At 49.7% G+C, this 26,253-nt stretch overlaps 1 protein-coding gene across 3 annotated transcripts in view; it reads left to right on the top strand.

The window, feature by feature from the left end:
* LOC123366887 (protein CLN8-like) overlaps positions 1-25,763 on the top strand; it is a 39,513-nt gene extending 13,750 nt beyond the window's left edge. Inside the window, exons 1-4 of one of the 3 annotated variants that reach the window (XM_045010747.1) lie at positions 12,062-12,643; positions 13,207-13,292; positions 23,692-24,344; positions 25,396-25,763. In XM_045010747.1, coding sequence (XP_044866682.1) covers positions 23,802-24,344; positions 25,396-25,656 — 804 coding nt within the window. In that variant the 5' untranslated portion in view covers positions 12,062-12,643; positions 13,207-13,292; positions 23,692-23,801 and the 3' untranslated portion in view covers positions 25,657-25,763. Of the gene's footprint in view, positions 1-12,061; positions 12,644-13,093; positions 13,293-23,691; positions 24,345-25,395 lie in introns of those variants that run through there. The other 2 variants (XM_045010746.1, XM_045010748.1) reach the window with 2 other exon arrangements.
* The last annotated feature ends 490 nt before the right edge of the window (positions 25,764-26,253 follow it).

The following is a 26,253-nucleotide window of genomic DNA, read 5'->3' as shown; positions in this document are numbered from 1 at the left end:
CTTTCAGATGATGTTGTAAATAAGAAGCTGGCAGCATTATCTACCGTACGTAACCCCTCTGCCAGGCTGAAATGATAGCAGCAAGGGCCGGGTTCAATACATAGGGGCCCTTCCCCACAACGTAATGCAAACCAGCTCAAGCCCCCACCCAGTGACCTGGGAAAATCTTACACACACCCCTGGGCGTCTCAAGGAGGCAATACTTCCCCTCTCGCAAGCACAGACTCTTGGTGTAGTAGAAAAGGTTTAATTACATGAGATAAACAACAAGCATTAGATTGGGAAAATACCTCAACGAGAGTTCATAGGTCAAACTGTGAGCAAAGACCCACCCCAGGAACTTGGGCCGTGGCCTTCTCTCTGGGCCCTTAAGTCCAGCAACCTCCAAATCACCCACAGTCCCAAAAGTCCCACAATTCAAAAGTCTCTGTCCCGGGTCAGTGCAGCTCCAGTGTTCAAGAGTCTCTCTGCAGAGGTCCCCCTCCCCAGCCTGGGTAGAAAGGGGCACCTTACGTGGTTTCGGGGCCAACTGCCCTGCCTCTTTGTGGGGTTCTGCTTCCACCAGCCGTCCCCGCAAACAGCTCAGCTCCGCTTGCTCTGTGGGCTGCTCCGCTCTGCCAGCTGCTCTGGTCCACCAGCTGTCCTGTGATCCACTCCAGCCGTCCTCGCGAGCCGCTTGGCTCCACTCACCCAGTGGCTGCACAAACTGCTCCACTCTGCTCTGCCAGCTGCTCTGCTCCACGGTATTGCTTCAGGCTCCCCCACTCATTAGCACAGTACTCAGTGCTCTCAGCTCAGCAAGTCCAGCTCTTCAGTGATTTCAGCTCTTAATAGGGGAGCCCCAGTGCCAGTGAGTTCAGCTCAACAACCTGTATCTATATTCTTAAGGAAATCAAAAAATTAACTCTGACATTCCACAGTGGAGAGAGGCATAGGTGGAACTGGTGCTTCTGGCTCACACAAGGACCCTGTAAAAGCAGCAAAGAATCCTGTGGCACCTTATAGACTAACAGACGTTTTGCAGCATGAGCTTTCATGGGTGAATACCCACTTCTTCGGATCAGAGCCTGCACCACCAAGTACAGCTATCTGTCCCCAGCCTCTCTCTCTTGACTGGGTTTTGGAACCCATGTCCCTTGTCTAGCAAGTGCTATTTAGCTGATAATGAAACCCTCTATCATAAGACAGTTTTGTAGTTCCTCATTTACTTAATCGGGGTGACAACATTTTATTGCTCCTGCCCCAATAACAACGAAATTGGGGCTCCCATAGCTGTGAAAATAATCATCCCAGGCTGCTGTGCGGTATGCTAAGTGGGGTGGGAGTGCCAATGCAAATAATTGAAATGCTAATACGAATACTTGAAACTTCTTTCTGCACTCCCCATAATTTACCACCAGATGTCAGGGTAGAGCTCATCCTGACTCTGCTTACACATATATGTAAACAAACGTGTTTATCTTAGCGATAGGTTGAACGAGAAGTAGGACTGAGTAGACTTGTAGGCTCAAAAGTTTTACATTGTTTTGTTTCTGAGTGCATTTATGTAACAAAAAAAAATCTAAATCTGTAAATTAGCCCTTTCACAATAAAGAGATTGCACTACAGTTCTTGTATGAGGTGAATTGAAAAATATTATTTCTTTTATCTTTTTTACAGTGCAAATATTTGTATTCAAAAACAATAATATACAGTGGTCAGTGTACACTTTGTATTCTGTGTTGCAAATGAAATCAATATATTTGAAAATGTAGAAAAACATCCAAAAATATTAATAATAAATTTCAGTTGGTATTCTATTATCGTTTAACAGAGTGATTAAAACTGCGATTAATCGTGATTTTTTTAAAGTTAATTGCATGAGTTAACTGTGATGAATTGGTTTTTGCATGGTACTAAAAACCACATCTTGCTAGGCAGAAGCAACACACAGTGTCTTTGTTTCTTGTTCACATATGTTAATAAGGATACAAGAATATCAAATCAAATGAGCGAACAAAACCCTAAATTCTATCTCAGGCAAATAAAATACTATATTACCATCACCACTATGGAGCCAAAGAGGCTACTGTTGGGCTTCAGTAGAGCCAGGGCAAAAGCCCATTGCTGTGACCGGAACTAAAAGAGCCTGGCATGCAGTGAAGATGGTGTGAGTAACCACAATGGTTTGGTTTTGTTTGGGAAACTGCTTTCAGGGCAAGGGGAGTAGTAAAGAGGCTTTAAGTGCTTTCCCTGAGTCTGAGAAGAGAAGAAGTGGTCTTATTGTCTAATCAGGATCCAGAGTTAATGATCCCTGTTATAACAACTCACATCTTCACAGGGGTTGTGCAGCCTGGATTGGTGCCAAGTTAGAATCACTCTGATCTTTGTTGACCTCTCTGGACTACTTTGCTTGACCAACAGAGCGCTGTCTCCAGGTTCAGGATCTTTAAGTACACCCACACAAGCATCTAGAACTCTGAAATTAAGAGACGTGCACACTAAGGGTTGGATAACACATGTCTGTGTAAATGTAAGTTCGTTAAGTTTTATTCACTACTGTAAATGTGTGTGTGTGTGTGTACACACAGAGCACAGCCAGGTAGAGATGTCACCAAAATTAATTTCTTATAAATAGAAGGGCTGTTTATTTGTTTTTCTGGGATGCTCTGCAAGGCATTGGATTAACCCAATCTGGATGTGCATAACAATAAGTACGTCCTGTTCTTTTGCTGTTGTATCCTGTGGTGGGTTTTGTACCTCATCAACCCCTTTGATTCAAGGGGTGGGGCGAGGTTAACCCCACCACCCTGAATCTACGTTGGTTTTACTACCTCCCTGGTAGTCAGAGCTGCCGCTTCCCCTGGTAGGATACCGCAGCCTGAGTCCATATTGTGCACTCCTAACACAATGGGGCCCAAGGACCAGAGTCTCTCTACCCTTCCTTCTGCTGGCAGGGTAGCGCGGCCTAGCGGCTGGAGTCTCTATAGTGTGCTCCTAAAACAGTGTGGCCTAATGGCCAGAGTGTCTCTAAATTCTTTTCCCCTCAGGGGATAACATGGCCTGAGTCCGTCTGTCTCCTTTGGGGTGAGAGGGGGGATCAGTGAATTATGTCATGACAAATGGGGGGTGTTAGAGACCCCCGGTAGGGAAGCCCGGGGCCCACCCACCTTCACCAGGCTCCAGCCCAGGGCCCTGTCAGTGACGGCGTGATCTGCTACGGGGAATCCTACCGCAACATGCTGCCCTCAGGGTGGTGGTAGATACCACTCCCTTCCCTTCTCTGGGTCACTTCCTACCTGTTCTCCAAACTTAGCAGTTCCTGTGGCATCAGGATCTCTAGGTTCCTCAGCACCCAGCGCTCCCTGGGGTTCCAACAGCTGCCAGTCTCTGAATCCGCTTCCTGGCTCCTCAGCTCCCCCCTGTAAAGGTCGCAACTGCTCCTGGGCTGGAGCTTCCGCTGGGCATCCTCCTTCCCCAGCCGCTAGTCCTGACTGAGCAGTTCTGCAGGCTTTTGTGCTTGGCTCCCGGTTGGAGCATGCCCAGCAGAGCCTCAGCGGGGTGGCTTGCTCTGCCAGCAGGGAAGGGTTAACTCTCTCAGTCCCAGGGCCGCCCAGAGGGGGGGGCAAGTGGGGCAATTTGCCCCAGGCCCCCACGAGAGTTTTTCGGGGGCCCTGGAATGGGGTCTTTCATTCACTCCAGGGGCCCTGGAAAACTCTTGTGGGGCCCGGGCTCGTGGAGCTTCTTCCGCTCCGGGTCTTTGGTGGCAATTTGGTGGCAGGTGGTCCTTCCACCCTGGGACCAGCTGCTGAAGTGCTGGGTCTTTGGCAGCAATTCGGCAGTGGGGGCTCCCCGCCACTGAAGACTCCAGGCCCCCAAATTCTCTGGGCAGCCCTGCTCAGCCCCAGTGCAGGGGCAGTCCACCCTGTCACATATCCTCACCCTTTATTTACTGTTATCTCTCAATGTCTTATGTTTTATTTGGACTGTAATATTCTCTCAGGGAGAGACATAACCATGTTATTTGTTGAGAAGGTACTATATTCACCTGTGGCACCGTCTAAATGTGAGCAGGGTCTGAATAAGCTCTCCTCTGACATCTAGTGGTGAGCTAGGGGAAAAGACTTCAGGAACTGACCTTGTTTGCATAGACCAGGGATTCTTAAACGTCATTGCAGCGTGACCCCCTTCTGACATCAAAAATTACTATACAACCCCAGAATGGGGGACTGAAGACTGAGCCCTGCTGACCTGGCTGAGGGCAAAGCCTGAACCCCACCACCCGGGGTGGCGGCAGGGGTGGGAGGAGGTGGAAGGGTCAAAGCCAAAACCCAAGGGCTTCAGCTCCAGGCAGGAGGCCTGTAGCCTGAGCCCCGAAGCCAGGGGATGAAGCACTTGGGCTTCAGGTTCGGCCCCAAGTAATGGGGCTCGGGCTTCAGCTTTGACCCTGGGCCCCAGCAAGTCTAAGTCAGCCCTGGCAACTCCATTAAAATGGGGCCATGACCCACTTTTGGGTCCCTAGACACAGTTTAAGAACTGCTGGCATAGACATGCCTACTCTGTTCATGTGCACAGCATGATGGAGCTGCTTTGCCCAAATGGTCACCTTTGACTGGTGCTGGACTGCAAGCCACTTTGATGTTGGGTGCAGGGGTGATGAAAAAATGTTGTGCTTGTCGGAGTGGGTGGTGGCAGAGGTGTGCTTGGCCTGCCCTTGTTGAGGGGGTCATCCTCAACTAAACTGCACTCACTAAGGAGGAGGAAGAGATGCCGAATCCCAGTGAAAGGGGAGAGAGAATGGGGTGTGTGTGGCTCTGCCCAAGAGTCTTAGACACCTTTCAATCCCCCCTCCCTCCATTATTTAAAGACAGAACTGATTAAACTCAACTGAGAGTCTTTTATTTTCTTATGGATCACTAGAGTTGAAATCACTGACAATCAGGGCTGTTTTAGGCCTGATGTGGGACATTGTCTCCAGTGAAAGACACTGCCCAGCTGCACTAGCAGTGAGGCTCCCCCATTAACAAGCTGAACTCACTGAGAGCTGTGTTAAGTGGTGGGTAGAGCCCTGCAAATCCACGGTCCCACCCACCACTAGAGCCCTGCGCGGATACAAACTTTGTACCCGCATATGCAGACCATTTTTGCGCATCACAGCTCAGATGCGGGTACAAAGTTTGTATCCGCGCAGGGCTCTAGTGGTGGGTGGGACCTCAAGACATCACAGAGGTTGCAGTGGAGAGGACAGCAGCAGAGTGAATGACAACACAGCAGCTGATGGCACAGTGGTGGGGTGAGTGAGTGACGATGGAGTGGCTGACAGTGCAGCAACAAAGTGAACAGTGATGCAGTGGCAGAGTGGACGATGGCACAGTGCCCAGTGGCAGAGTGAACAACTGCACAGCAGCAGGCAGCGACACGAAGCGAACAGCATGGCAGCAGCAGCTGAAGCATTGCTCAATGCCTTGTCTCCACACAACCCCTCCCCGGGGTGGGAGGTGAACTCTTGCGAACGCACCTCTAAACTCTGGGTTTTTGCCGACCAAGGACAATTGTGAATGGGTTTCATTGCAGAGAGAGGGGAGAGGTGTGTTAAAGGAACATTTGTTTCTCAGACTTTCACACTGCAAGGTGAGAAGCTGAGGATAAGGATGGTGCCCAACGTACCCTGAGGTTGGGTGTTTCGATCGTGGTCACATGTTTTTGAATCATGCCTGTGGTGTTTTCACAAATTAATGTCGGGTTCCTTACCTCTTTTAACAAAAAGTTTTCTTTTCTATACACAGACTCAGTGTTTGTGAGAGGGGAAGTATTGTCTCTTAGAGATGCCTAGGAGTGGTCTGTAATTTTCTCACTTTACTGGGTGGGCCTCGAGCTATTTTCTTTGTTGTTGTATCAAAAGAACCCCCTGGAACCACATGATAGAAGAGTTTCATAAATAATAACACTTCCAGTCTCTGACCACAAACAATCCCTGTCCTAGATTTGCATCTGGTAGTGGCAACGTGGACACATGGGCATCAATATAGGTCTGGTTTCGGCATAAGAAAATGTGTAGATTCTAGACTGCTCCACTATTCTTGAATGGTTTTCTTACCATGTGCAGATTGCAAATGTATTACACATCTCCTGTGGAACATGAAATCAGTATAGGACTCCATTAAAGGTCTCTTGCAACCTCCAACTACTATGACACTGAATGTCCTTGCAAGAATGTCATAAGACTTGCAAACATTTTATATAGTGAACAAAATCATCTGAATACTGTTTTTAATACAACACTAGGAATAAAAAAAATATGCAGCAGAATTTAGCGATCTACTAAAATCTCTAACAGTTTTATAAAATAAAAACTGTTCATATGCTGAAAAATTACAGAATAATCTACATTTACTCTGTCTGGTTAATAGATGGACCCTTTTCTAAATGCTAGATATAAAAGCTGGTTTAAGGTTGTTAAATGGGGCAAAGGTGTGTGTGTGTGTGTGAAATTCACTTTACCTGATTAAGGCCTAAGAACTAAGTACTGCTAGCTAGAGCCTTATTTGAACCCCTGTACAAGGTGAATTTCACGCTCTAGCTGTCACCAGAAAGTGTGCTCTTGGGAACTATAGATCAGGGCCATCTCAGTGTCACACATGTTGGTTTCTAAAGTTAATTTCCTAATAATTAAAGGGACAATGTCAGGTTGTTTAAGCCCCAAATTTAGGTTCCGTCGGGTAGAAATGAATGCATAAATATTACGATTTCTTTTAAAGCAAGAATCCGAACATGGAAGCATTTTGCTAGGGCGTAAGATAAGCAAAGTGAAACTGAAACGAGACTAACCGGGGTTTGCCCCGGTCCCCAAGCGGGTTCCCAGCCAGTGTCAGCAGGAAGCAGCTCCAGACAACAGCGAGAGGAGACTTAGGGCTTGGCTACACTTACAAATTTGCAGCGCTGCAGCAGGGTGTGAAAACACACCCTCTCCAGCGCTGCACATTGCGGCGCTGCAAAGCACCAGCGTGGTCAAAGCCACAGCGCTGGGAGCGCGGCTCCCAGCGCTGTCCGTTATTCCCCACAGGGAGGTGGAGTACGGACAGCCTTGCAAGTGTGGACGGAGAATAATTGCAGCGCTGGAAAGCCTCCACCAGCGCTGCAACTTGTAAGTGTAGCCACAGCCTTAGCGCTTCAAAGCACTGCCGCGGCAGCGCTTTGAAGTGCTAAGGGCTTGGCTACACTTACAAGTTGCAGCGCTGGTGGAGGCTTTCCAGCGCTGCAATTATTCTCCATCCACACTTGCAAGGCACATCCAGCGCTGCAACTCCCTGGCTTCAGCGCTGGCGGTGCACCCGTTCGGGTTGGGGTATAAGGAATGCAGCGCTGGTGATCCAGCGCTGCTCATCAGGTGTGGACACACACCAGCGCTTTAATTGGCCTCCAGGGAATAAGGAGATTCCCAGAGTGTTCAGCCACTCTGCTCATCAGTATGCACTCTACTGCTCTGGCCTCAGGTGACCCGCCCTTTAAGTGCCCCGGGACTTTTAAAAATCCCCTTCCTGTTTGCTGCAGCCAGGTGTGGAGTGCAATCAGTGAATCTTTCCAGGTGACCATGCCTCCACACGGCAAACGAGCCCCAGCATGGAGCAATGGCGAGTTGCTGGACCTCATTAGTGTTTGGGGGGAGGAAGCTGTGCAGTCCCAGCTGCGCTCCAGCCGTAGGAATTATGATATTTTTGAGCAGGTATCAAGGTCCATGCTGGATAGGGGCCATGATCGGGACGCGCTGCAATGCAGGGTTAAAGTAAAGGAGCTGCGGAGTGCCTATTACAAAGCCCGCGAGGGGAACCGCCAATCCGGCGCTGCCCCCACGACCTGCCATTTTTACAGGGAGATGGACGCGATACTTGGGGGTGACCCCACTGCCAATCCGAGGACCACGATGGACACTTCTGAGCAGGGTGGGGGACAGGAGCAGCAGGAGGAGGAAGAGGAGGAGGAGGAGGAGGAGGAGGAGGAGGCGGGGGGGTGGAAACTGCGAGTGAAGCTACTGGGATGGGGGAAGACACCCCAAGTCCCAGGAGGCATGCAGCCAGGAGCTCTTCTCAAGCCAGGAGGAAGGAAGCCAATCGCAGCAGCCAGCAGTTGCTGAAGGACAAACAGAGGAGCGAGTTACCGGTAAGCATCTTTTATTTTCAGGGTGGAAATGTTTCGGGAGAGGAGGGGGGGTTAGGGCTGCATACATGCATGCCTAGATGTGGAATAGCCCATTGATGTGGTCTATCACGTCGCGGTAATCGGCTGCAGTAATCTCCTCAAAAGTTTCAGCCAGAGCGTGGGCAATGTGCCTGCGCAGGTTTATAGGGAGAGCCACTGTGGTCCTTGTCCCAGTCAGGCTAACGCGTCCGCACCACTGTGCTGCGAGGGGTGGGGGGACCATTGCTGCACATAGGCAAGCTGCATAGGGGCCAGGGCGGAATCCGCATTGCTGTAGAACACCTTCCCGCTCTTCCCTAGTGACCCGCAGCAGGGAGATATCTTCCAGGAGTAACTCCTGTGGAAAATGTTGGGAGACTGTTTAGTGCAGATCCCCCATGCAGCTGTTTGCTGTCCCCAACGCACAGAAACCCCTGCACAGCCCTGAAGCAATCTCAGTACCCCTTACTCACCATTTCCTGTCTCCTGTTGTGTTATGTGTGATCTTATTTGGTATGGGAAAAGAATGCTAAAGTGAACACTGAAAACTCCTTCAGTGTGTGGGAATTACTGTTTGGATGAGATAATTAACAATGCTACCCTGTTAAATGTTGCCATTTTTGCCTTCAAGAAGTGACCTTGACTGCTGGACTGCCCAGATCTACCACAGCACAGAGACTACAGAATCTGAGGAAAAAGCCTCGAAAAACCAGGGAAGACATGCTGAAAACAGTTATTGATCACTCTGCTCGAGAGAGTAAACAGCTGCAGGAGTGGAGAGAAAGGGAAAGCAGGATCCACCAGAGGGACAGCAGGATCCGCCAGAGACATTGGCGGAGAAACGCTGTGGCAAAGAGGAAAAGCACAGACCAGCTGCTAGGCATCCTGGCGCGCCAAGCGGACTCTCTCCAGGCACTCATAGCTATGCAGGCAGAGCAGTCCCGTGCTGCCCCACAGCCCCCCCATCCCAAATTTTATTCTCTTCTGCCCCAATGTTAGCTCCAAACCCCCTTCCCCAGCATCCAGGTTCTTACCACCACCAGCTGCCTCCAACACCTGTACGTTCACCAACCAGCCCTGAGAACTACGACCCTTACCCTCTGCACTCAACTCCCATCACCATGCAGTATATGCACCCTGAAGTGCAGCAGCCATTGCACAGCAATGCAGACAGGACATGTGCAAACTTGTGACTGTACAGTTCACCCACCCACCCCCCTGCCCTAGGTTCCTGAAATGTTGTGTGTCTGTCAATGAAGTATTTTTCTATTCAATAAAATAAATCTTGGCTTTGAAAACAGTCTTTATTATTGCATAGTGAAAGATACCTTATCCCAGTAAAGAAACAGTCACTGGAAATCATGTTAGGGATAATAGAATCCTAACAGTGTAACCACTGCACTTCACTCCCATGCAAGGCAGCAAACATTACTGTTGGCTTTCAGCCTCAAATTCTTCCCTCAAGGCATCCCTAATCCTTGTAGCCCTGTGCTGGGCTTCTCTAATAGCCCTGCTCTCTGGCTGTGCAAATTCAGCCTCCAGGACTTGAACCTCAGTGGTCCATGCCTAACAGAATGTTTCACATTTCCCTTCACAAATATTATGGAGGGTACAGCGTGCGGATATAACCGCGGGGATGCTGCTTTCCCCCAAGTCTAGCTTCCCATACAAGGACCGCCAGCGGGCTTTTAAACGCCCAAAAGCACACTCCACAGTCATTCGGCACTGGCTCAGCCTGTAGTTGAACCGGTCCTTGCTCCTGTCAAGCTTCCCTGTATAGGGTTTCATGAGCCAAGGCAATAACGGGTAAGCGGGGTCTCCAAGGATCACAATGGGCATTTTGACGTCCCCTACTGTGATCTTCCTGTCTGGGAAATAAGTCCCTGCCTGCATCTTCCTGAACAGGCCACTGTTTCGAAATATGCGTGCATCATGCACCTTTCCAGGCCAGCCTGTGTAAATGTCAATGAAACGCCCACGGTGATCCACAAGCACCTGGAGAACCATAGAGAAATACCCCTTCTGATTAACGTACTCTGATGCTAGGTGGGGGGGTGCCAGAATAGGAATATGCGTTCCATCTATCGCCCCTCCACAGTTAGGGAAACCCATTTGTGCAAAGCCATCCACAATGTCCTGCACGTTCCCCAGAGTCACGGTCCTTCTTAGCAGGATGCCATTAATTGCCCTGCAAACTTGCATCAACACGATTCCAACGGTCGACTTTCCCACTCCAAACTGGTTCCCGACCGACCGGTAGCTGTCTGGAGTTGCCAGCTTCCAGATTGCAATAGCCACCCGCTTTTCCACCGTCAGGGCTGCTCTCAATCTTGTGTCCTTGCGCCGCAGGGTGGGGGCGAGCTCAGCACACAGTCCCATGAAAGTGGCTTTTCTCATACGAAAGTTCTGCAGCCACTGCTCGTCATCCCAGACTTCCATGACAATGTGATCCCACCACTCAGTGCTTGTTTTCCGAGCCCAAAAGCGGTGTTCAACGGTGCTGAGCATTTCCGTGAATGCCACAAGCACTGTAGTGTCACACGCGGCAGGCGACTCGATGTCATCGATATCATCGTCGGACTCCTCACTGTCACTTTGGAGATGAAGGAATAGCTCAACTGCCAAACGTGTTGTGCTGACGACACTCATCATCACAGTCCTCAGCAGCTCGGGCTCCATTTCCAACAGAAATCGCGATTCACAGACAGAGAGTAAAAAACAGAGAGACTCACAATGGCGCCAAACGTGGCCGGAAAGACTGTGAATGCTGGGATGTGAAGCGATGCACCACGGGGCGTTGGCACAGGAAGCGGAATGAGCCACACACTTCCTTCCCCTTCCCACAATACTCAGCGCCAAAATGGGACAAGGTGCTCAGTGGGATAGCTGCCCACAATGCACCTCTCAATACAGCGCTGGAAATGCTGCAAGTGTGGCCACACTGCAGCGCTGGTAGCTGTCAGTGTGGCCACACTCCAGCGCTGGCCCTACACAGCTGCATGACCAGCGCTGTAACTCCCAGCGCTGCAACTTGTAAGTGTAGCCAAGCCCTCAGTGTAGCCACAGCCTCGGTGAGCAGCAAAGCTGGGGGTTGGGCGGAAGGGGCAGGATAGGAAGGCATCGCTGTAGAAGCTTTTCACCTATGCTACTAAGGATCTATATGGCTTCCTCTTCTATCTCCCATCAGCTCTCCCAGTCAAACTGTGTGAAATGAGAGACTCTCTGGGCAGTTCTTCCCCTAGCTATATTGACAGGATGTGCTGTGTCTAGTGGTCATGCCACTCTAGTCTAATGCATCAGCAAAATGGACCTGTGCTCACTGATATTTTAAAAGAAAAACGAAAATGTTCAGCTTCTTTAAACCACATCATATGGGAGAAGTTTTAATTAACTCGAAAATTTTGGCATATACAATTAGTAATAACTGTGATGCTGGGGGTGACAATAAGGAGGTTGTTTCTCTATGTACTACCCTCTTAGGTATGTCTACACTTACCATTTAAAGCACAAAAAGTCCCTTTTTTGCGCTAACACCACGGAAACCTTCTTTGAAGCCCTGCACCAGGTGAATTTCGCTCTAGCTGTCCCCAGAAAGTGTGCTCTTGGGAACTACTGATCAGGGCCATCTCAGTGTCACACTTGTTGGCATCTAAAATTAATTCTGTAATTATTAAAGGGACAATCTCAGGTTGTTTAAGCCCCAAATTTAGGTTCCGTTAGTAGAAATAAATTTAAAAAATCTAATATGAATAGAAATCTTAAGAATTTTAAAAAAAGCAAGAACCCGAACACGGCACCATTTTGTCAGGGCATAAGCTACGCAAAGTGAAACTAAAACTGAAACGAGACTAACCGGGGTTTGCCCCGCTCCCCACGCGGGTTCGCAGGCAGTGTCAGCAGGAAGCAGCTCCAGACAACAGCGAGAGGAGACTCGGCGAGTAGCAAAGCTGGGGGCTGGGCGGAAGGGGCAGGCAGGGAAAGGAGCAGGATAATGGGGCACAAAGCTGGAGTGGGGAAAGCTAATCAGAAGTAATGTAGGCGGGGGAGCCTGCTCCAAACCCTCCTCCCCATGCTCGAGGCTTTAAATGCTTCTAATCACCCTTCCCCATCTGGTCCAGCCAGGCTCCATTACCCGCCTGTCCTCGCCCACCCCCTAGTTAACCTGTTCTCTTCAGCAATCCCCCTCCGAACAACCCCCAGGCATCTTACTCCAGGTGCTTCCCCTGACTCTCTCCAGTACCCAAATCCCCACCGATTTCCCCAGTCCCCTGCCTTCGCCATCCCCCGCTCATCCTCGCCCCAGTCCCGCTTCTACAGGGCACATTGGAGAGGCTCCTGCCGCACCCCCACCCTGCCCCAGCGGGGGAGCACCCAGAGAGGGAAATCCGTGACTACGGCCGGTGAGAAATGTCCCACGTCAAGCTGCGCAAAACCAAGACGTGGGTCCCTTCGTATACCACACTCGAGGCGCGATACAGCCAACACACGTGTGAGTTACACACTATTTCTACGCAGGGGACACACACATCCTGCCCCACAGCGGGGTATTGGAGGGGTTGGTTCCAGCTCCCACGTTTCTACCCAGCTCAGTGGTTCTAGCTGGGCTCAGGCTGGCTTTGCACGGGACATGTTTTGCATCCTACCAGCTGCGCTGCCAATGACAACACACTCCCCGTGCAGTGTTTTGTCAGGACTCTGTACGGGGGGCGATCGCCCTTTCCATCAGTGCAACGCGAAACTTGGCTGCAGCACCAGGGCAGAGTGTGACCTGCCCCCCTCCTGCCCTGCAGAATTAAGCTCCAAGGAGAGCTGTGAACAACCCGAGTCCGGCTTGCCAGTGCGGGGTACCGGTATTTGGGACGCTCCACTCCCCCCTCCGAGGAGGGCGGGACGGTTTACGTCTCGCGGAAACAAAGGGTGGGGCAGGAGGAAGCGACATTATCCCGTGTGTACAGGCGTCTGTCCCGGCTGTGCTGAGGAGCTGGGATTCAAGGCTCTTGCAGCTGCTTCTGCAAAGGTGGAAGAAGCAGCCCGGACTTCTCTGTTTTGCAGTCGGCTGATCGCTGCTGTTGAGCACATGACAGGAAAGTACGGAGGCTGCGGGGAGAAAGGGCAGAGCAAGTGAAGCAGAGCAGCCGGTAAGCAGCAAGCAAATGGTGCTGGGTGGAGAAGGGCTTTATTAACTACAGCCCTTATTTTACCGAATGGAAAGGGTGAGCCTAGGAGAACCTGCCTATTGGTATTTCGTTGTTGTTGTTTCCCCTCCTTGCAAATATTTTCGGTGTGTTGTACTGTTGCTTCATGTGAGGAGGAGGGAGTGGAGATTAGAGAGCTTTAAGTAACTTGTTTTTGGTTAAATGCTGAGAAAACATCCTATTTCCTGGAAAGAGGCTAGTGCATGAAGTCAGGGGAATTTCACACAGCCTGGAGGTAACTGTGCTTGTGCTGAGGGGAGGCAGAGGTTGGAGGGTGTTTTGCTTTCTCTTTGGGGAGTTGAGAAAGGAAAGTTTCTGGGACTTTCTCTTCACACCACTGTAAACTATGCTTATGGTTAATGGCCTAATTCCCCACTTCCTTGTACGTTGTGTAGGGTGAGTGTAAAATGCTACCAAATTAGAATTCTTAACTCTCCCACTGGTCCAAGATGCAAGGCAGTGGGAAGGAAAGGCCAGTGGAGTTGCTCTGGTGTAAAGGAGAGCAGAATCAGGCCCTCTGAGAATATAAATAAACAATATTCCATTACTCTGTAGCTATTTGGATCCTTCTGTTATTTATTATATTGGGGAGCAGGATAGGAAGGCATCGCTGTAGAACCTTTTCACCTATGCTACTAAGGATCTATACAGCTTCCTCTTCTATCTCCCATCAGCTCTCCCAGTCAAACTGTGTGAAATGACAGACTCTCTGGGCAGTTCTTCCCCAAACTATATTGACAGGATGTGCTGTGTCTAGTGGTCATGCCACTCTAGTCTAATGCATCAGCAAAATGGACCTGTACTCACTGATATTTTAAAAGAAAAACGAAAATGTTCAGCTTCCTTAAACCACATCATATGGGAGAAGTTTTAATTAACTCAAAATTTTTGGCATATACAATTAGTAATAACTGTGATGCTGGGGGTGACAATAAGGAGGTTGTTTCTCTATGTACTACCCTCTTAGGTATGTCTACACTTACCATTTAAAGCACAAAAAGTCCCTTTTTTGCGCTAACACCATGGGAACCTCTACACTTGTTAATGACTTTTTGTGGTGAAACTCAGAAGTTTCACCGCAAAAAGAAAACCACCTTTGCAAGAGGCATACAACTGTTACCACTGTTCTTTTTGCGCTGCTGTGAAAGTGATGACATGTTCTAGCCGTGTAAACACCTTTTGGCCTCCAGAGGATATGCCACAGTCAGGGCTGGCTCCAGGCACCAGCTCAGCAAGTAGGTGCTTGGGGTGGCCAATGGAGAGGGGCGGCACGTCCGTCTCTTTGGCGGCAATTCGGCAGCGGGTCCCTCGGTCCCTCTCAGAATGAAAGACCAGCCGCCGAATTGCCGCCGAAGACTGAAGCGGTGGCGGTAGAGCTGATCGTGACATTTTTTTTTTGCTGCTTGGGGTGGCAAAAACTCTGGAGCCGGCCCTGGCCACAGTTCCAAAAAAGACCACTCTGGCCAGCATCTGCTCTGATGCATGGATGTCCGCCCCTCCCCCTGTAAGCCCTGGGAAGTTTGAAGCTCCCTTTCCCTTTGTTTGTAGATGTGGCCAGGAAAGCAGCCAGACAGCAGGAGGTTTTAAAAAGAATGCCATGGAAGAAACCAGGAAGTAAAGGGGCTCCTGAGACATGAAGTAGGGCAGCACGGGGCACTGAGCAGGGACCCAGAATGCCTTCACTCACCACCCCCGTTCCCACAAGACCTATGGAGAGAGCTGCACTGTGGGATAGCTGCCCTACAATGCTGCTCTCATTGGCGATGGAAGTGCTGGTAGTGTAAACACTCTCTGACACCTGAGGAATTGAGTGAGTACACAGACCAGCACTTTACTTTCACTTGTTCCCTATCACCGGTGAAACCTACTGTGCAAAAACTCTATAAGTGTAGACAAACCCTTAGTTAGCTTCAGGAATAAAAGACCTTTTGGTCTAATTCTGTTCAGTTGACAGTGCAATTCTGTTCACACGTTGATCCTGGAAGCCCTTTCTCATGTAAGTAGTCCCATTTACTAGAATAAGGTTGTCATAAACAGTTAGTTAGGGGTTAAGGTTTTTGTCTACCTGTAAAGGGTTAACAAGCAGAACCTGAGAAACACCTGACCAGAGGACCAATCAGAGACAAGATTTTTTCAAATCTCTGTGGAGGGAAGCCTTTGTCTGTGTTCTTTGTTAGGGCTCTTTTTGGATCTAAGAGAGACCAGTCATGTCTCCAAGTTCTCCTGGAGTAGTTTCTACTATTTAATAGTGAGTATTAATTAGAAAGGTGGATTAGTCTTTTGAGTTGCTTTCTATATTTGCAATTGTGTGTTTGCTAAAAGAAATTCTTTATTCCTGTTTGCTGTTACATTGCTTTTACTGAGAAAGAAAGGAGGGGGGATTCTCTCCCGAGATTGATAAGTTTAGACCCTGTATATTGTTGCATCCTGGTATGACAGAGATAGTGTACTTTCTCTTTTTATTCTTTAATAAATTCTTTTTTATTAAGGACTTGGTTGTGTCGCAATCCGTTGCACAGTTATGGCTATGTATGGCCACTTGTCGGTCCATGGCCATCTTGTCCTGTTAAAAGGACAAGGCAGCCTCCATCTTGGACCAAGTTCTTGTTGTATAGGTGAGGGCAGAGACTCAATCCTGCCCAGCAACACTGGTTGTGTATGCTCTCCTGTGTTTTTGTTTTTGTTTTTTTTCTCTCCTGCTGGGCCATCTAAAGGTCAGGCTAGTTCTGTGTGTGGAGGCCTGATTCTGCCCAGCAACCTGTTTTTTTTTTTTGGGTCGGTCGTCTGGAGGTCAGGTTAATTCTGCCCAGAGACTCACTTTCCTGCTCTTTTTGTGTGGAGCATCCACGTGTTAGCTGAAGGACCTGATCACTCTTTCGGCCAGGGTCTCCTCCCGGTAAAGCGCGCTCGTGTTGTATCGTTTGGATTCGTTGTCGTTTGGACCCGATCCCTGTCAGCTCGTCATGCTTCTGGTGTCTGTTCTGCTGGTCAGCTGCGCCTGGAGTGCGGTATTTGCTTTTTGATATCTGACAGTTAGCTTATTTAGCCTCTTAGTTTTTCCCCTCCCTAACTTGGTACCAAATATCTGCTCAGGATATCAGGATTGTATTAGTGAGCTCAGAATTGCACAATTGCTTAGCTAGATTGTATAATTGTTCTAGTTGTTATTAAATTGTTAATTGCAAACTGTTTATGTGAATGAATCACTGCTCTGTCTGTGTCCAGTGTGTGTGTGTTTAAACTTGGGAGCTGCCTCTACTTAGAGAGTAGCTGACCAAGGGGGTCCAGTCCCCGCGGTCTGAGTGAGTGGAATCTGCCCAGCTGCAGCCGCACCACACTCTGGATTTATCCTCTGTGTGAACGCAAGGGTGGCTGAGGCAGTGGCCCGTGGGTCTCTTTTCTGTGTTGCACCGGGCATCGCCCTGACGAACCCGATTCCTACCTTGAGAGATTGGTGTGCCTGTCTATTTGGTGGTGTGGCGAGCAGTATACAGTACATTGTTATTGGTTTGAATTTGCTTGCATTGTTTATCTGAGTCCCAGTTGGAAATTGCCTCCTCCCCCGGCCCAAGGTGTAAAGAAATCCCTAAATAAACGCACCCACTTGGCTTTTCAGTGTTACCCTGGTCCTGCCTGTCTTTTCCTCACTCAATACCAAGCTTGAACGAACCCCCAGCTAATTCAGACAGGTTGGTCTTTCCTTGGGTGGATTCTCAGGGAAAGAGGAGGGGGAGGTATCCCTCTGTAGTTAAATCCCGGTGTCTCTCCTAGAAAAAGGGAGGGGGGAGGAAGCAGGAGGGAATGGTTTATTTCTCCTGGGTGTAAGAACTCCATGGATTTGGGGCTCTTGGGATCCCCTAGGATTTTGGGGAAGGATTGTGTCCCAATCCACGCATCTGATTGGGTGGTGGCAGCTTTACCAGATCTAAACTAGGATTTTAGTTTAGAGAGGATCCATGCAGGTCCCCATTTTAGAACCCAACAGCTCTAAGTGGGGGTGAGACCTATGACATGGTTGGCAGCGGTGACGAACCTGAAACCCATACAGAGGCAAGGCATTTCTACCAAAAGGCAGTTTTGAAGCAGTTTTCAGGGCTTTGTTAGAAAGAGTTTTTTTCAGCTGGGCTAAGCTGAAGGGAGCTATTCTCTTCTTCTAGAGCAGGAAAGCAACCTGAGAGAAGAGGGGGGGGTTACAAGTATTCTATTTCTAAACGGTACTGTTAGAAGGAATCTTCAGCAAGGGGCTGGAGGGAATTAAGTTTCCAGCAGGCTTTGTTGAAAGCAGTTTTTCTTTCTGGTGGCTGAGGCTGTGGCTACACTTAGCGCTTCAAAGCGCTGCCATGGCAGCGCTGCCGCGGCAGCGCTTTGAAGCGCTAAGTGTAGTCAAAGCGCCAGCGCTGGGAGAGAGCTCTCCCAGCGCTGTCCGTACTCCACCTCCCTGTGGGGAATAACGTACAGCGCTGGGAGCCGCACTCCCAGCGCTGGGGCTTTGACTACACTGGCGCTTTGTAGCGCCGCAATTTGCAGCGCTGCAGAGGGTGTGTTTTCACACCCTGCTGCAGCGCTTCAAATTTGTAAGTGTAGCCAAGCCCTTAGAAAAGCATCTTGGAGGAAAAGGAGGGGTAAGGTTTTCTGACAAGTCTTTGTTTCAGGAGACACCCTGCTGAGAGGGTACTTAGCAATTGGGAGAGAGAGTTGCAAAACCGGTTTTTCTACCTTCTTGGGAGCCAGGAGGGGGGAGATTGGTTTTTTTTGGAAACAGATTTTCAGCTGGGTTTAGCTGAGGGAAATAAGGTTTTCTAATGGGCTGTGTTAGGAAGAGACTTTTTTTTTCTTCTTCTTTTCTTTTTTTTCCTCTTTTCTTTCTGGTTGCTTGAAAAAACAGCTAGGGAAGAGGTGTAAGTTTTTCTAGGAGGCTTGTTAGAAAGGACCCCCACTGTGAGGTACTTAGCAAGTGCTAGAAACAGGACAAACCAGTTGTTTTTTTTTGGTCTTCTCAGTATATCAGCAAACAGCAGCTACACAAATGCAAATACAAAATTTTTGTTTCTTTTCTATTCAGTCTCTTTGTGAATAGAAAGGGTAGGAAAAGTGAACCAAGCAATACAGTTCACTGAATGCAGAGGGGTGTGGCCAGCACCAGAAAGCACAAAGACATGGAGAAGCAACAAGCCAGAGAGGCTAACCACAAGAGGGAGCTGGAGAAACAAGAAACACCACAGAGCCAAAGAGGCAGCCAAAGAGGCTGAGCACAGAAGACAAATGGAGTTAAAAGACAAAAACCTGGAATTAGCAAGAGCTAACCCACATGTTCCAGCCAACTCTAACAATCCTTCTCCAGGCACAGTTCCCCATCCCATAAAATTTCCCACCTACATGGCAGGTGAGGACACTCAGGCCTTCTTAAAAATTTTTAAAAGAACCTGCCATGGGTACAGCATCCCTGAAGACCAGTACAAGGACTGGTCAGGAAAGTGGACTTTTGCTGTCTATGACAATTATTCCATCCCCATGCTACTGGGGGAAAACTTGGCCAACCATGTGCAGATGGCCAAGAGGGGGGGGAGTGGTCACCCGCAGCCAGGCCAAACAAGCAGGCACTCCCATCCCTGTTCCTCAGCCGTCCACCAGGACCCCGTCTGTGTTACCAAAGACCCAGACAGAGGTGGTGGAACCGAATCCCATGCCAACAACTACAGCAGCGATAGTACATCCAGTCCCAGGACCAGAACTGGAAGAGCAACCAGCGGCAGAACCAGCGCCAGCACTGACGCCAGCACTTACAACACCATCACCAGAGGGCGCCAGCGGGCCTGAACTGGCAAAAGCAGCGGACAGCTCTACCCAAGAGGCTCAGCCAGAGCCTCAAATATCACCTTGTGCACCAGCGGAGAGCGGTCCACAGTCAACGGAAACAACCTCATCACCTACATCGCTTCCAGAGGGACCCAGCCCAAGTCCACAGTCTAAGGAGGAACTGGTGTCTCCAGCTTCAAGGGAACAGTTCCACACTGAGCAGGAAGCCGATGACAGCCTTAAGAAAGCTTGGGCGGCGGCACGCAGCAACCCACCGCCTCTCAGCTCTTCTACCCAATTCCAGTTGTTGTAAAACAAGGACTTTTATATAAGGACATTCTTTCTGGTGGACACCAGGAAGGCCAGCATCCTCAAAGACAGTTGGTAGTTCCAACTAAGCACTGGGACAAGCTCTTAAGCTTGGGCCCTGACATCCCAGTGGGTATTCTGGGGTCAACAAAGCAAAAACAGGTTAAAAAAATTCCTTCCACTGGGAGGGGATGGGCAAGGACGTTGCCAAGTATGTCCGGTCAAATGCATACAAAGTGCTCGTCAATGTCAAATACCTTGTTGTTTACATACTTAGTAGTATATGTAATAGTGCATGTGTTTTTGTTAATCTGTTTATTTTAAAGTTCTAGAAGGAAATCGCCGCCAGTGTGGGTCCCCCACTGTTGGCGATTTGGGGGGCGTGTCATAAACAGTTAGTTAAGGGTTAAGGTTTTTGTCTACCTGTAAAGGGTTAACAAGCAGAACCTGAGAAACACCTGACCAGAGGACCAATCAGAGACAAGATTTTTTCAAATCTCTGTGGAGGGAAGCCTTTGTCTGTGTTCTTTGTTAGTGCTCTTTTTGGATCTAAGAGAGACCAGTCATGTCTCCAAGTTCTCCTGGAGTAGTTTCTACTATTTAATAGTGAGAATTAATTAAAAAGGTGGATTAGTCTTTTGAGTTGCTTTCCATATTTGCAATTGTGTGTTTGCTAAAGGAAATTCTTTATTCCTGTTTGCTGTTACATTGCTTTTATTGAGAAAGAAAGGAGGGGGGATTCTCTCCCGAGATTGATAAGTTTAGACCAGGGGTCTCAAACATGCGGCCCGCGGAGCTCCCCAGGGGAGCTCCGCAGGGGCCCCCAAGAGAAAAGCGGAGGCTCCCGCCTCCGCCCCTCTCCTGGAGCCTCGGCGCATAGAGCGCCGAGTCTCCGTCCGAGCGCCTGAGCCCCGCCCCGATCCGAGCCGCGTGGGGAGGGGGCGGGGCTGGGAGCTCTGGGCTGAGTGCTGCGCTCGGCGTGGAGCTCCCAGCCCCGCCCCCTCACCACGCGGCTCTGAGCGGGATGGAGCTCAGGCCTCGCCGGAGACGCGCTCGGGTAAGGGGGGGGGAAAGCGGGACCCGCCGGGGCCGGGGCCGGGCGGTGGGGGAGGGAAGCGGGACCCGCCGGGGCCGGGGCCGGGCGGTGGGGGAGGGAAGCGGGACCCGCCGGGGCCGGGGCCGGGGGAAGGGAAGCGGGACCCGCCGGGGCCGGGCCGTGGGGGCGGGGGAAGGGAAGCGGGACCCGCCGGGGCCGGGCCGTGGGGGGGGGGGAAGGGAAGCGAGACCCGCCGGGCCGGGGGGTGGGGGAGGGAAGCGGGACCCGCCGGGGCCGGGCCGGGGGAAGGGAAGCGGGACCCGCTGGGGCCGGGCTGGGGGGGGGGAAGGGAAGCGAGACCCGCCGGGGCTGGGCCGGGCCGGGGGGCATGGGCGGCAGGTTATATATTTGTGTGGGGCCCGGGCCCCAGCAATATTCAGGGCTGGGCGCCCTGCTCCAGCAATAGTTGGAACTGGGTCTCTTCCCGCCCCCCCCCCCCGGTCCTGCCTGGATCGGCCCCGGCCACCGCAGGTCTCCCCCCGCCGCCGCGACCCTGCCTGGAGCAGGTCCCAGCCCCCGCCTGCCACCCCCCCTCCGCGTGTTCCCCCCCCCCTCCGCCGCGTTGTGTTGCGTCCCTGCCTGACAGAACGCAGCGCGCCTCTCCCCTGCCTGCTGCCCGGAGGGCTCCCAGCAGATTTGCTGTCTGCTGCCGCAGGGTCCTAGTGCCTGCCCTCCGCCAGTACTGGCAAGGTAGGCTTCCCTTACCCTGAGCCTCTCCAACCCCAAACCCTCAGCCCCAGCCAGAGCCCTCATTCCCCCCGCACCCTAATCCTCAGCCCCAGCCCTGAGCACCCCCACATCATGAACCCCTCATCCCCCTGCACCCTAATCCTCAGCCCCAGCCAGAGCCCTCATCCCCCCACACCCTAATCCTCAGCCCCAGCCCTGAGAGCCCCCACATCATGAACCCCTCATCCCCCCGCACCCTAATCCTCTGCCCCAGCCCTGAGCGCCCCCACATCATGAACCCCTCATCCACAGCCCTCACCCCACACTCCAAACCTCTTCCCTAGCCCTGAGCCCCCTCGCATCATGAACCCCTCATCCACAGCCCTCACCCCACAGCCCAACCCTCTTCCCTAGCCCTGAGCCCCCTCCTGCATCATGTACCCCTCACCCACAGCCCTCACCCCTGCACTCCCTCCTATCCCCAAACTCCGTCCCAAAGCCTGCACCCCCACCCCCTGCCGCAGCCTGGAGCCTGCATCGAGCACAGAGCCTGCATCCAGACCCCCTCCCCCACCCAAACTCCCTCCCAGAGCCTTAGGCAGTAAATCTAAGTGCGTGTTTTGTCCTTTGAGTGAGGTGCATTACTGAGTGTATATATTTATTAAAACTGCGCGCGCTTAGGGGAGGAGGTGGAGAAGAGACAGGGCAGGGGCGGGGCCTCATGGAAGGGGTGGATTGGGGGTGGGGCCAGGGGCAGCAAGGGGGCGTGTCAGTGATGCGGCCCTCGGGCCAATGCACTAGTCCTCATGCGGCCCTCGGGGTCATTTGAGTTTGAGACCCCTGGTTTAGACCCTGTATATTGTTGCATCCTGGTATGACAGAGATAGTGTACTTTCTCTTTTTATTCTTTAATAAATTCTTTTTTATTAAGGACTTGGTTGGTCTTTCCTTGGGTGGATTCTCAGGGAAAGAGGAGGGGGAGGTATCCCTCTGTAGTTAAATCCCGGTGTCTCTCCTAGAAAAAGGGAGGGGGGAGGAAGCAGGGGGGAATGATTTATTTCTCCTGGGTGTAAAAACTCCATGGATTTGGGGCTCTTGGGATCCCCTAGGATTTTGGGGAAGGATTGTGTCCCAATCCACGCATCTGATTGGGTGGTGGCAGCTTTACCAGATCTAAACTAGGATTTTAGTTTAGAGAGGATCCATGCAGGTCCCCATTTTAGAACCCAACAGTTCTAAGTGGGGGTGAGACCTATGACAAAGGTTTTGTAGAATTATGCCCTATTTTTTTGGTGTCTGATATTCCATGTTGCAAGCAAAGCAACATTGTTGAGATTCCGTCTGAGACCGTTTCCGCTTGGCTTATCCAGAACACTTTATCCAACTCTCTGGAATCCACAGTAAGTTCAAATCTGGGCTCATCACTGAGGTTTCATCATTGACATTTCAGAAAGCTGCATCTCAGGTGATCAGGTCAGGAGTAGTGGGGCAGGTTAGGATGCATTACAGTTCCAAAGTACATAGTTATTGTCACAGAGTGTGGGGGAGTCAGGGCCCTGAACCGCTGGCTTCCTGCAATTCACCATGACTCTCAGCCAGCCAGTAAAGCAGAAGGTTTATTTAGATGGCAGGAACACAGTCCAAAACAGGTTTTGCAGGCAAAGACAACAGGATCCTCCCCAATATAGGTCCATCTTGGGGTCCCAGGAGCACCACACCCCTCTTGGGGGGGTCAGAGCCCTGTCTGTGCTTCCCTCCATTCCCCAGCCAGCTCCTGCAACTCCTCTCCCTCCCCCGCATCACCTCCCCCCAGCCTTTGTTCAGCTTCCCGGGCAGAGGTGTCACCTGGCCCCTAACCTCTTCCTGGGTTCTCATGTTACATGCTCAGGCATCCTCCCTCCATCCAGTCTCCCATCCCCCAATGCAGACTGTCCTCCCAGGCAAACACCCCCCACTCAGCATTCACAGACGACAGTAAGAACAGTCCCAGTTCATCACATCTCTCCCGCCTTTGAGACCGAACTGAGCAGGGTCACTTCAGCCAGTGACCTGGGGAAGTTCGAACCAACCCACGTTCCCAGGGATGCCCCCAACATCCCTCCCATTCCTTGGTGAGAATTACACAAGGCCCTTCCAGTTTCCTACCCCCCTTTAGGTCGAGGTTGCTCGATGGCACTCGTAGTTTGCCTGTGGGAAGGCTTATGCAGCCCATGCCCTTTCCCCACCCAAATACTCCTGGGGTTCAAGCTCGGCTGGGGTCTTCTCCCAGTGTTCCAGTCTGGGGGGCTGTGATTCAGGCTCTCTTGATTCAGAGCCCCCCTTTTGACCTGGGCCCCATTCTGGAAAGGCTCCTCTATGATGGACAAGGGTCCTACAGCCATTTTCCCCTTGTCCCGGGCATTCCTCACCCTCTGGCAGGGGTCACATACACTGGGCCACTCTCTACATGTCTCTTTTTTTTTTAAATTGCAGATGGGTTTCTGCTCCGTGTAACAGCACAGGCTCAGTAGTTTTAACATAGACCAACACGTGGATGAGAACCTTCAGACTCCCTCCAAATATTTTGAATTAGAGAAGAAGAAATGAATCTTGCAAAGGAGAGTGGAACATCCAGAGACATATATGACTGGGACTATGGTCTGTGGGAAGTTCGTTTGAAGTTAGTAGCAGCTGGTTTTTTTATCTACCTGGGAGTATTTCTTCTAGCTCACTGGTTGTCATCATGGATCAGTACCAGTTATCGCACTTTGTCAGGAATGGAGAAGGCCTTCTGGAATATGGATATGACACGTAGCCTGTTTGCAGTTCAGAGTTGTGGAGCTGGCTTGTGGGCCTTGCTCATAGATCCAGTATTTCAAGCTGACCAAGTGTATTCACAGCAAAAGTGGAGCTATTTTCATTGCTTAATAGCCGCTGGCTTCTTTTTACTTGACAATGTAGTTCTTCATGTGTCTAATATTGTTTTCAGGATTTTTGATGTGTTCTCAGTGCTTCATCATTTATTTGCATTTGGTGGGATTCTTGTTGTGATAACAAACATAACGTCTGGACACTATCTAATCCTGATGGGACTGCTACTTGAGATGAGTTCTCCTTTATCCTGTCTCTCCCGTGTGCTTTTAAAGGTAATAACTTGATGTATTTATTATTGGTGATAGAAGTTTCCATTATAAAGCTCACATTGCCTCCTGCTCAAAAAATATCTGCAAAGAAATATTGGCCTCCAAATTAAGAGATTAGTTCTGGGATCAAGGAAGATTTTTTCCTTCCAAACTTGAAGTGAAATGGCCATGGGAATCCTTAACTGTAACATGCTAAATACTTAGATATTAAACATTTTTGCCCATTTTGTAGCAAAGAAAGAAAATTGAAAGATTTTTTAAAAATTACTTTACAGACTCTAGTTGGGATCTAGTGCACAAGACTAAAGATTAGGTGACTAAACTCTGTTTTTAAAGTTTTTGTTTGACTGAAAATAGTAACATAAGAATAACTCATCAGCTCCAACAAGCTTAATATCTGAATTTCTGCTGGAGACTAAAGGTGTGTGTGTGTATATATACTCTATGGATTTAAAGAGGGAGAACAGCTTTGAAGAGATCTGTGATGCTTGTAGGGAGAGAAGAAATCAGCCCTGCTTCTGAAACCACAATCCGTTCCAAGCGGTATGTCTTAGTGGTTTAAGCATAAATTCTAAAATATCTGGACTCTTTAAAACTATATAGCCACAAGCCCTGACAGGTTCACCTCAGCCCTCTTGTGATGCTTTTAATGAGAACTTAAACAGGGCCTGTCCGTGCATGTAGATGCTAGAGCAGCTAGAGTCAAGGTTTGCTTGGGAGGTGTTTGCCATAACTTTCCAGACCCTGCTAGCCCCCCTGCACTTTTGTGAGAGGTGCTTTGTTTTGATTGTCTTCCTCCCTTCAACAGATGGCTGCATCTAAGTGATGTTGTATGCACATAGGTGGCAAAGTGGTTTAGAATTCTGCTGGACAAAAGGTGCTTTATAAATGTGCAATCTTTTAGCACTCAAGAGAAAAAAGATTTAATGTTTGTATGGCAGTTTACACTAAACACAACAGGAAAGCCAAATATGTCTCCTATTTATAGAAAACGCTGACTGCCTTATCTTGAAAGTACAATCTCATGTCTCTTCCTTGTTGTTGTTTCTTCCAGACTGGCTATGCTAACACCTTTTTGTGGAAGGCAAACGAATGGATACTGATCCACATGTGTCACTGCCGCATGGTCCTTTCTTATCACATGTTGTGGGTGTGTATTTCCAATTGGAATGATGTGGTAGACAATATTGGACTTCCATATTTTATTGTCTTTGTCATGGGGTTAAGTATACTTACATTAATAATTAATCCATACTGGACATACAAAACAACTGAGAAGTTCTTCCGTCCAGTTGATGGTGTGAAAGTAGAATGAATTATATTGTAAAAATAAGAATGGATTAAAGAAATGTTGTATGTACCTTTAAGCAGAAATAAGAAATGTTGAAATACAGGTGCCAGGAAAAGAAACATTAGGCATAAACAAGGGTGCTAATGGCGAAACATTAACAGAAGATCGGTAATAGTTAGTAAGGAAATAAAATATGCATGTCTAGCCCAGGTAAACTTATCAGATTCTGCTTCCTTTGTTATCTTGTTAAGTGCTCGCCCTTTTATCTGTATAAATAAGATAGTTTGTGTCTTGCATGGTGCTCACATTATCTGGGTGTTATTAGCAGAGCGCTGTGCTAATAAAACAGAGTGGTCTGACAAACTTTGAGTCCTGAGTCTAACTTTGACAATGGGAACTCTTCAAATACAGCAGTGAAAATAAATCTTCTGGTAAATTAAATAGTGAAACATTTCAGAAGAAGATGATATAGTGCTGCAACAGCTGTTGGGTAACTGGAAAATATGTCCGGAAGAATGTGGCGCAGGTTTAATTTAGTTTGATATAATATAGTAAAATCTCATTCTGGGGGAAGTGGCAAGTTAGTGATAGAAACGCAAGGTATATAAAATCTACAGAATC

The sequence above is a fragment of the Mauremys mutica genome, chromosome 3 (assembly GCF_020497125.1).
Source record: "Mauremys mutica isolate MM-2020 ecotype Southern chromosome 3, ASM2049712v1, whole genome shotgun sequence".
Classification (NCBI taxonomy): domain Eukaryota; kingdom Metazoa; phylum Chordata; order Testudines; family Geoemydidae; genus Mauremys; species Mauremys mutica.
This window is presented reverse-complemented; position numbering and strand designations above follow the sequence as displayed.